The following is an 11,695-nucleotide window of genomic DNA, read 5'->3' as shown; positions in this document are numbered from 1 at the left end:
CCAAGTTGTTACACTTTTACCACATGCTAAGTCAGTTTAACGGGCCAGTTCACAGAAATAAAACCACACAGCCAACGTCTCCTTCCAGAAACTCAAGTTTTTTTTGTTTTCCAGTTGATTTCATTTGGATTGGCACACTGGTTGAAAAATGTCCCAGATATATGTCACATGTTCGGGTGACTGAGCCGACTCCTTCTGCTGAAAACAAACAAACAAATAAGCTAAGATTATCACGCTTATCTAACTGATACTGGCAGTTTGAAGGCCGACCTCCACTTGAACTTGGATAATAAATCAGGTCTCAGTCCACAGAAAAATATTCACAGCCTGAGTTCAGAAACTGAGCCCTAAAACCAGCTGTCAGGACTTCTGCAACCTTGTGATGTCAGCAAGACACAGCCACACCCCCAGGCTCCGCCCACATGGACGCACCTACACAATAGTTTGCAGAATGTGTTTACCTGCAAGCTGCTATATTTTTTTATTTGACTGGCTGATCAATCTGTCGTTGGCAGAAATCTAAAAGAGGATTAAAACTCACTTAGATTTTAAACTTTAACTTAGAAAATCTGCCTTTAATAAGATTTTTGCTCTTTAATATAAAAATAATAATAATAATAATCTTCTTATGGAAATGAGATAAAACCCCAGATGGGTTTCCCATCATCCCTTCCCTTCAATGATGACAAAGTCACTGTCGGTTTTCCTGTTTTATTTTAAAGTCATGCCACAAGTTGACATTAAATACAAAAGAAAAAAAAATGATAATAATAATTTCCGATCGTAGCTATAAAATAACCACAGTGTGACCGAGAACCAAATCCGACGAATGCACTCTTTGAAAAAGAAAGCGGGAAAGCTCACGCTGAAAGTAACACACAGACAAGCACACGGTACAGAAGACACAGCACAGCTCTCTGATACTTAGCTAGAAGTAAACATACCAGTTTGGAATGCAAGGTAGATTGGATATATAAAATTAACAAGGTTATAAAATACTGATAAAAGATACTTGTTATAAAGACCGTAACATCTTCTAGAAGTGTCACCATGCAGTAGGTATTCCAGTCTCCAGTTAATAAACATCAGCAGAAAAATACAAGAAGAACCACAAGCTCATTCCTCGAGCGGACAAGACTCGATCTCGGATTAAAAACGCCAAGAGTCAAATTCGATGCAGTCGTCGAGATAAACAGAATACCCGGTGAACTCGCTCTGGGACTCCGTCACATCACAGACGTTTTGTAGTTTCGACACATGCAGCAGTAATGCAAGTCGACAAGGTTATAAGATCAGCAGGCAAGAGAACCTCAGCTGTGTCATTGTTCTGTCTAGAGGTGATTCTTTGGGGGAAAAACTGAATCTAAAATAAAAGAAGGGGGTTAAAAAAAGAAGTCACATATTCTCACTTTTGAATTTCCACCATATTTTCAGTGCCACGATACTTTGTGTGAATTATGGGCCGGTCGTCGCGGTTACTGACTGTCGTTCCTTTTCCCCATTTTTAAGTCCCGTATCACGAGATCACTTTGGTCGTGCTAAGCTAACTTCATTTGTTCGGGCTATCTGATCAGTTTTATGCTTCTCTGTTTAAATCTGCACAGAGAGTCAAATTCATTGTTTGGCATATAAAGCCGAAGGGAAGCTGGGAAATCTTTCCCATTTACATCTTTCTTGTTTGCGGAGTAAATGTGAGGCCACTTGGGAAGCGGCGCTATCCTGGTTCTGTACGAAGGGAATAAACAAAATCCCACAACCAGCAGCTCGAAAAGGTCACAAATCAACACATTAAATCTCCTTTATTTCGTTTCATTTCCCCGTTTTACGGATAAAAAAAGGAGGGGGTGTAAAACACATTCATCGATGACCTTTGGAGTTGCTGCTGGGCAGATTTTGGCGCCTTTAAGTGGAGCCATCCCAGCTGTTTCTACCCAGTTCCAGTCTTTAACTCGGCCAACAGCCGGCTGCAGATTCACATTTACCATCCAGACGTCGGAGGGCTGTCGAGCTCCTCATCTAATTCATGGCAAGAAAGCAAATAAGCTTAATTTGCAAATGTGGAAAAAAATTATTTCCTTGAAGGTGTAGGAATAATAAAAAGGGGCATTCACACAAAGTATCACGAGTTGGTCATGGCCGTCCTCTCAGGATAAATGTGGAGAATAAACTACGTCCATCAAAACGTGGATACCATAATAACAACCCATAAGTCAGTATGCTGCTACTTTTATATACATACTGAATACAAAATATTATAAAACTGGATACTGTTTAAATGCATGCAAGTGTGCAACATAAGCCTCGTACTTCCCACAGTATGTTTATCAAAGTAGCAACAGTGGATAATGTTTTATTTTACATCACTCTGGAGAACCAAAGAATAGACTTCCTGTGACTGGTAATGGTGCGAGCAGATCTGAAGCAGGCTTTGCTACATGCACTGGTATTTTTGGATTCGTACAAAGGTCACCACCGTTGTGAGCAGTTCAGCTTCATCCCAAAGGTTTTGTTCAGCTTTGGCATGGCTGTGCAAAAAAAAAAAAAAAAAAAATTATATGTACATAGAAACTACAAGCTTTATAGCAACTGTCAGAAAAACTAGCGAAGGTCCGAAACTCCAACCCAACCTGGTTAGTCGAGTAGTTGTTGTTAGGAGCATTTGTGTATAAATATATATAATGTGTGTGTTTGTAGTTGTTAACAGTGAAAGCCATGACACTTCTGGCAAAAGATCACAATGCTCAACACTTAAAACAACAACTAAAAAAAAAACTAAACAAAAGAAAAACAACCCAACATTGGTCAGGACAGTTGGGAGCAAAAAGGGTACAAAACAAAAAAACTGTCCTGCCTCACATTTGTCCAGCAGATACGCAGCAAACGTATTACAGTACGACTTCATGAGCACGCACACAAACCGGCTTTTTTTGGCACTGCTGCATAAGATTTCACACTTCACAGCTTCACACGCTGCGACTTTGGCTCCTCGCTCTGATTATAACGGCAGGAGCCACACTCCGGCATGTCAGAGCCGTCAGGCCGCACGCTCGCCGTTATATTCATGATGGAACATCCACACGGACGATAAGAACAGGGAGCCACAAAATAACACGGCTGCTGAGAAAACCGTCAGTGGATAACATGATGGTGGCACCAGAGAGAGAGGAAGTCTGAAATATTAAATCTACAGGGACAGCAGAGAAGCTGCTCAGTAACGGCACAGTCACTCTTTACCTCGATGTCCACCGGCGTCCATTTATAGACGATAGAGATTTAATAATGAGCCATGTTTACCATGTTCATACTCCAATTTCATAATGAGTGATGAGCTCTGCAGGCATTTGGCCCAAAGAAATTACAATTATCCTTTGGGGAACACAAAGGTTTATAAAACTTTATGCCAAACCACAAAAGCCAGATGAGCATTGAATTTTTTTCTTTGATGAATATCTGACAAAGTTTTATTTTGAGACATTGAACCAAAACGGCAAATCACTGGTCTCTATTAAACGGATCGTGAACGAGCAGCAAAAATATTTTAAATTTAAAGCTGCTGAAGTCTCCGAACTGATTCCAGTGGACATGAAGGGGTCGGATGATTTCCTTCTGGAACAGATGTCAACATATTAATGCGCATCGTGCCTCATAATAAAAACACGCTTCACCAGCTTCTTTGCAACTACTGATATGTTTTTTATGTGTGAGATTATTCACACCAGTTTTAGTTTTCTGAGTTGGCTCATCATCTATGGCACATCGTATTTCACTTCCTGTGGTGGTAAAGCCGAAAAATTGAATCTCATCACACAAATCAACAAACTAATAATCATTTAACAAATTAAAATACCAACACAATTTAATTGTAGCCAACTACAGCAGTGTCATAAATATCACGTTAAGCACTGAAGTCACGTTTGAGTTCGGGATAATATCCTGTAATTAACTGTGTCTTTAAAAATCCAATCAGTCGTGTTTGAGCGCAGCTTGAATGTAGTTTGATGAAAATTATCGTCCATCAGCAGCGATTAAACGCCAAGAGATCACATGGGCAACACCTTAATAAAATCCGAGGTGTCATTTTGACGCAGGATGAACGAGAAAATTTTATCTGTGTGATCTTTTCTCCGTTTGTGCCTCTCATGATTTACCCTTAAGATCAAGCTAATCAAAAGGAAAGAAACGGCTAAAATATTCAACTTTCACTTCTCATACACAACGTTTTCCACCCAACAAGATGTGTGTCGCTGCTCTCATCGTGAAAAACAGCAGACTGTGTTTGATGATAGAAAAAAGTCGAGCAGGAAACTGTCTTTCAGTATTCTGCTCTGGAACAGTCGTCAGTTTTATTAAAGGTTTATTAAGGGATGATTATTTCTGCGGGGAAAACTGGATCCATGGAACGTAAGGTTGATCCACGAGAGGCACAAACTGAGGTCACCCCCCCACATACACACACACCTACACCTTTGGCACCAATAAACCCTTCAGTCAACTCTAACAAGTTGATTTTGTAGAGATTCACAGTATCGACCTGTTGGGGGATTAGAGCTGCACAAATATGTAAAGTCACACCTGGAAGCTGCTCCGAACAACACAGCCGACCACGAGGAGGCCTCAGTGCCTCGCAAAAGGACACTTCAAGAGTACCGAGTGAGGGAAGGAAGGAGGAGGACTTCCTTTTCTCCCTCCTGGTCTGAAAATAAAAACCAGCAGCCCTTCAGGTACACGCTCCCACTGCGAGGTGACGTGACTCTACTCTCACTTCCTGTCCCCGTTTGCCTGGAAAAACAACAGAAAAGAAGCACGGAGGAGACAGATAGCACCTAAACTGCTGCTAATGTTCACCGACACGAGCGGCGTGACGAATGCATCGCTGCGTTACGAGACATGACGGTTGGATGATTAGACTGACGTGAGGTGCGTTAGTGTCGACATGCTGACTGCTCAGAACTGCCATCTCCAAGACCTTCGAGAAAGAAAGAATAAATATATATCTATATATATATTAACAATTGAACAGTACAATACAAGGCCATGAACATATTAGAAAATAATCCATGCAAGACACATTTATAAAGATGCTGTACATAAAGGTGTGTGATCAATTAAATGCCACGTGTGACAGTTCAAGTAATGGAAAAAGGCGCCGAGCGGACTCAGCAGAACGGACTCGATAGTTTGTCTGTCTGAGAGATTAGTTCACTAACTGTCTTACATTCAAAGGAAATGTCTTTTTGATTCTTGTTATGAAATACGGAAAAAAAAGGACACACCCAGAAGTCAATAAAAGGTGGAATGAGGGGGGGGGGGGGGGGGGGGTCTCTGCACTTTTGACAAAAAGTACAGATTTGCAGTTTTCACAAAAAGCCCACAAGGAGCTGGAAGGTCAAACTGGAAATGAACGTGATCTACGCAAGAAATGTTGTGGTTCATCGTAGAGATGGTTATATTTTAGAGGTCCTTGTTCAACATGCGGACGCCTTCTGAAATCCCTTCGACACGTCGGTGCTGTTCTTCCTGCTGTGGAGGAAAAGCCAGGACCGAGGCAATGGCACGGGTTGTTTTGGCAGGACGTTTCCTCTGCTCTCCCTCCGCTTCTGATTTCACGTCCTCAAGGACTTTGTTTTTTTTTTTTCTTCAGAACTAAATAAAGTGCAAAGGTGTGTTCTCATCCTAAAGGGCTCCTCTCCTCCTTTCAGTCACACCTTTCCACTGGAATCGTTTTCTTCCTCGCGTCGACGTAGATCAGCATATATACATCGGTCCAAACACTCGCAGATACTCCCACACACACACACACACGATTAATCAAATGTTATTTTTAATTATGGATTTAGTTTCCAAAGATTAACATAACAAGCTAATAAAGATAGAAAAAAAAACTCCGGTCAGGATGAAGCCTGCAGAAAACAAAAAAAGCCAATTCAGCCGCACAGATTTTCAGCAGCAGTCGTTTAGCTTTATGGAATTGATTTAGATTTTTCAATTATTTTTATATTTCAGGAAATATACTGATATGATAAGTTTGGTCTGAAACTGACAAAAATAATCCACACCGTGATTTTTCCAATAACAACTGAGCAGCCCTGACACACTCACACACACACACACACACACACACACACCCCTGTTCTGTGCCAACAGCAGAAGCACAGCTGCCGTCTCAGGGTCACGTGGCATGAGTCTTGGGCCCGACAGACTCGACAGACTCAGGACAGAGGAAGCGTCAGGCAGTGGTGTCGCCATTAAGAGATGATGTGGCACAGGGGGTGGCGGTTTGTAGCAGGACTCGGGCCAGACCGGGCCGGGTTGGCCCAAAAGGGACAAAGAGAGCAAAGGGGGGGGGGGGCCTGGCTCGTCTTTGGTCCCATAAAGCACTTGATTTATGTCAGGGTGAATCTTTGCACTCCGCTGGGCTGGGTCGGTGTGTACGTAGGGGGCAATAGGAGGAGGATGCTGGGGTCAAAGGGCATCAGAGGCACCGGCTGCTAAGCTACGACTGAAGAGGTGTGCAGCACAGGCAGAGTTTAGTTTTGTTGTTGTTGTTGTTGTTTTGGGGGATGGGTGGGTTGTTTTCTTGTTTGCTAAGCCATGCAGTTTGAGATCGTCCATAGCAACCGGCAGAGAGCGTCTGTGGGATTTATTTTGAACGGAGCCAGTGACGGAAGACGGGAGGCAAGATTTCACGCATGAGCACGCTCTCACCACGACACAGAAAAGCTCTCAGTAGAGGGAGAGAATAGCTGCTGTTGGCTTTCGTTTTGTCAAAGTCCACAGTAAAAATTTACAGACAGTGCTGCATGCTCTCCAAAGCACCGGCAAACTGGTGAAGACTTGAGGTGTCTGGGTTAGGGTGAGGGTTTATATCTGCAGACATGATGATGATGATCAAACAGCAGGAGACAGAATCTATTTAAAAAAAAAAAAAAGAAAAGTGAGGGGTGATGCAGATTTTTTTGTTTGTTTTTAAGGACCACAAATGGAGGCTGTGCTAACACTGAGGGAAGCCGACGGAGAAACGAAACCCACCATCTCCTCAAGGTGGAGAGCCAGACTCAGCCTTAAGGCAATGCATAGCCCTTGGAAACATTGGCACATGCATGGCGAGTGCAGAAATGTCTGCGTATGTGTCGTAGGTGTACGTGTATACGTGTGTTTTCTGTGTTTAACAGACTGATTGGCCATTTCTTTAAAAAACAAAAACAAGAAAGAGTTCAACTTAGCTCAGCCGTTGATGGAGAAAAACCTGCAATGACGACGACCGTGTCAGGTGACGCAAACGCTAAATAATGGCCGGAATGCGTTCAAAGTTGCCTCGCCTCCGGAAATACAGATAACAGGCCGTTAAACAAGTTCAAGTGCTGAAGCAAACCAAAAGAGGGGAAACTAGAAAGCGACGCAAAACAGTGTGTGTGCAGGCGGCAGAGAATAGACACAGTGAGCTCCCGTGACGGTCGAAGGATTAGCGGTCGATTGTTATAACCGCTCAAACTGTGACGTCAGATGTTGGTGAGCGTGGTGGAGGTGATGAGGCGCACAGTGAGCGTGCCCGGAAGGTCGTTGTCCTGGCGGTTGCCCTTGTCGCGGAGGTGGAGCGTGTGCTGCTCCTGCCGCTCGTTGGGGTCGCTGAACAGGACCGCCTGACCCAGGAAGGTGTCCACGATCATGTTTTTGTTGTAAATCTGTTGGCCGCTCGTGGGAGGAAGGTTTGGAGTTTGGAGGAAAGCAGAAAAGGGAAGGAGAGAAAAGACAAAAAGACAATAAGCAGTCACGAAAGAGAAACCACCAGGGAAGGAAAGGAAATGAAGATCTGACGGAGCCGCCGAGGGGAACGCTGAGGATTACAGGAGCTGAGCAACTGAGTAAAACCTTTCATATGTGAGACCGATGTCGTTTTCATTTAACTGCAGTGAATAAAAAATAAAAGCAGCAGTGATGAAAAACTTTGAGCTGCAGCATCAGATTTCAGATTGACTGTTTTAACTGACTGCAGCTCAAACCTCTCACCCGTAAGTCGCTTTGGAAAAAAGCTAGTAAATGCAAATGCGACCTTTTGCGGCATTTTATTGGCGGCGCCATAAAACGTTGGCATCGCAGCATGCAGAGTGACAGCTCACCTCGATGTGGATGCCCTCCTTGGGTTTCTTGCGGTAGAAGAGGCCTTTGACGTCAAAGTTTGGGCACCGTGCGTCCTTCTGAACCGGCGATCGGACCCGCTCCCCTTCACAGGTGATGATCACGTAGGGATCCACAGCTGCAGGGAAACACATTTCCATCAGAGCTGGGCGCTGATCGAGGAAACTAATTAACATGTGACCTGTTTATGCACTGATTAGACTTCAGATGGCAGCTTCATATTCAGTTTACTATCAAATAAGAAGAATGAAAAAAACTTCAGTCAGCTCCCGTCAACGAGCCACAAATCTCACAAAACATTACAATTACATATACACACAAATGGAAAATGTAAATAATGCTTGAAAATAAAATTAGCTTTCTATTCTCTTGCACTGCCAATGAGAGGAACTTTACTTTCTCATTTCTCATTCTGATTGTGTGATGAGATCAAGTATCAAAACCAAAAGCTGATTAGAAACAGGAAGAATTTCAAATCGGTTGGAAAAGGTTGAAACCCTGACTTAAACAATGTATTGATTACAATCAAAATAATTGATGGCTGATTCATTATCTCGAGTATCTCAAGAATGTATGTTTGTACAGAAAATACAGAAACTGTAGAAATTGGACAATTTACTTTTGCACATAACAGACTACATTTAATTGTATATATAGCTAATGGAAGTTTTTCCATTGTTGTACTTTTGCCACAAAGTTGTCACACACTACAACATCGCACAGAGACTTTGTGTCTACCTACTTTATTGACATAAACATAATTCCAGTTCACAGCTGGAAGAGACTCCGTTAAGGTCTTTGTTTAAAATTAGCTCGTTTCGGTTTTTTGAAAACAAAACTAACATTTCTGAATTTCTACAACAAACACGCCACATCCTGCTCACCAGTGGTGGAAAATGGACAGACATCAGTAAAGGAAGTACTTCTGCTTCAAAACATTAAAATGATTAAACCTCAAATGAAAAAAATAAGATAAATTTCAGAGCTTTTCCAAAGATCGAACTGCTCCTCACAAAAATGCTGGAATCGTCTGATTTTTCATTTCAAAGGCGTTTTCCTTCACTTAAACATGTTCAAAGTGTAAAAACCTAAAATGATCCAAATTTTTCAGCTTTTTGTTTCTCTCCTTCATGAACTCATGACCCGTCAGATTTATATTTGTCCAGGTTGAAGACTGCAGGACTTTCAGGGCGGAACCATACAGGGAATATAAAAAAACTGCAGCACAGCACACTGATGTGTGAATATTAATCTAATAATGTCATATATAATAATAATAATAATAATAATAATAATAATAATAATAATAATAATAATAATTAGAAGCAGCTTTTACCTCACCATCAAGTATTTTGTTGATAATCTCGATATTGAATCTTGAATGTTTATAACTTGTGTGTGTGTGTCGGCACTTCCTCCACCACTGTTGTTCACTCAACAAAGAAATCCAAACAGTAAAGCCACAATGTGGAGGATGTGAAAGAGTCCAGTTCGGACGCTGTGAGTCCAGGACACAGAACCAATGACAGGGGAGCGTCAGTTTAAAGGCAGATTGTTTTATTACTTTGGTTAATTCCAGCATCAGAAACTGACAGACGCTGGGATCATTTGAAGTCTCCACACAGTGGCTTTACGGGTGAGCGACTTTAAAGGGGTAAATATTGCGGACTAGAACTAACCTAAGTAACTACGCATTTAGTTTCAGCAGGTGGTGCTGTGGTACCTTGTGCTTTGCTCAGGAGTCTTTTCTTATTGGGATTGAGGCAGTGAAGCTCTGTGGATGTTTACAGGAGAAGAGTTGTCAGCATGCAGATGCAAAACGAGGCCAAGTTACAGCCACCGCTTCGCCTCGCGTGGCGGTCCTACCTCCGTTGGAGTCCTGTCCCTGAAGACCCTCAGCGTTCAGTACATGGACCTGAGTGACCAGCTGAGGGTAGCCACACATCCCCGTCCAACACGTCTGAGGAGGCTCATCCAGAGTCAGCTCTCTGCGGGAGACAGAGGACACGGACAAAGTACCGCATCTATTTACACACACAACACAAGTTCCCGTCCATCAAGGGAAGCTCCACGACTTCACGACTTAACCCCGAGTCCATCACTGTCACTCTGCACTAATGTCAGTGAAATCACTTTGATGAACACATAACGCCGACTTGCTGACACACAAACTGCTCATAATGATAAAACTTCTTATTGCACTTCTCGTACCGTAGTGTCATGTAACACAACATTCATGTATTCACAAAACATTCATCTAAAATGAGATTGAACGACAAAATAAATAGATGTAAACATCGAAAAAGCAGCTGGCAATTCTGCTAGCTGCCATTTTGTTGCTGCTTCTTGCGAAGATAAAACAGAAGGTGTCCTGAAAAGCCTCCAAAGCTCAGAGGCCTTCAAACTCCATCTTTGTGTTGCTAAAGCTTTAAGACTTTAGGAAAAAAAAAAACAACACACAAACAACCGGGACACAGATTTACTTGCAGTCTGAAGGCACATCAGTGAAAACGCGGAGCAGGAAGTCCCCCTGCTGCCCGGGGTCAAAGGTCGTGGGAATGATGACGTAGCGGCCCTCCTTCAGCTCCTTCCTGAGGAAGACGCAGCGCGAGTTGATGTAAATGGAGCCCGCGACTTTCTGCTGGGCTGAGTGCATACGATATTTCCGATTGAGCTCCACCTGCGACACAAAACGACAACACGGAGTGTACGTGGGACAGATGGATCAATCACTAAAAGGAAAAGACCTGCAGGACTCCGTGTAAGTTTGTGTGAAGGTGTCTTGTGTGTTTGTGTGTACCCGGTGAATGTCGAAGCCTATGGCGAGGTTTTCTCCTTTGCCCTCTTTGGGAGTGGCCCTCTTCTCCTTTTGCTGTAAGCAGATCAACACCTCGTCCTCAACCTTCTTCACGTCAAACACGTACTGCAAAAGGCAAAAAGGGAAAAGTCACATCACACCTGGAGGGCCCCCCATGAGGGGGAGGGGCCCCTAATGGCTTCTTATGTCAGCACATTTTCCAATGAACCTGATAAACAGCCGACCTGAGGGTTCTGCAGGAAAGTGGCCTTGTGATTGATGCAGCCTCCGGACCGGTTGCGGAGCGGATCCTGGCGGTGGATCCAGGAGCCCCTCATCACTTCCTCCTCCCAGGTTTTGTGGATGCTCAGGTAGGAGGTGTTGATGAGGCGACACAGGATCAGGTCGGTGAAGTACTGGCAGAAGTCGTCGAACGTCATCCTGCAGGAGGGCAGGAACAGAAGAGGAGAGAGGAGACTGGAGAAAGTGGAAACCGACTAGAGGGAAAAGCTTGAAAGAAGAAGTTTGTAAACAGGTGTAAAAATAGAGGAAATGAAACCAGGAACAAAGGAAAAGGTTACAGGTTAAAGTGAGACTGGGGTTCCTGAGAAAAGCTGCAAACATCCAGCCACTCCCTCATAACTTTAACAATATCGTCTTTAAGAAATATCTCTTCCTCACTTTTTACAGCAGTTTGATGATAAACTGATCCAACACAGACAGCAGGATGCGATGTGTGAATCAGTCAGACCACAAATGTGT

The 11,695-nt window shown here is 43.2% G+C and overlaps 1 protein-coding gene across 1 annotated transcript in view; it reads right to left on the bottom strand.

Moving 5' to 3' along the window:
• Window positions 1-7,499: 7,499 nt before the first annotated feature.
• Window positions 7,500-11,695, bottom strand: part of capn5b (calpain 5b) — a 29,287-nt gene continuing 25,091 nt past the window's right edge. The window contains exons 8-13 of the mRNA XM_029519314.1: window positions 11,179-11,374; window positions 10,937-11,059; window positions 10,620-10,816; window positions 10,003-10,124; window positions 8,118-8,254; window positions 7,500-7,682 (exon numbers count right to left, since the gene is read on the bottom strand). Coding sequence (XP_029375174.1) covers window positions 7,500-7,682; window positions 8,118-8,254; window positions 10,003-10,124; window positions 10,620-10,816; window positions 10,937-11,059; window positions 11,179-11,374 — 958 coding nt within the window. The remainder of the gene's footprint in view (window positions 7,683-8,117; window positions 8,255-10,002; window positions 10,125-10,619; window positions 10,817-10,936; window positions 11,060-11,178; window positions 11,375-11,695) is intronic.

The sequence above is a fragment of the Echeneis naucrates genome, chromosome 14 (genome assembly GCF_900963305.1).
Source record: "Echeneis naucrates chromosome 14, fEcheNa1.1, whole genome shotgun sequence".
Classification (NCBI taxonomy): domain Eukaryota; kingdom Metazoa; phylum Chordata; class Actinopteri; order Carangiformes; family Echeneidae; genus Echeneis; species Echeneis naucrates.
The sequence above is the reverse complement of the archived record's forward strand: the minus strand, read 5'-3'. Positions and strand labels throughout refer to the sequence as shown.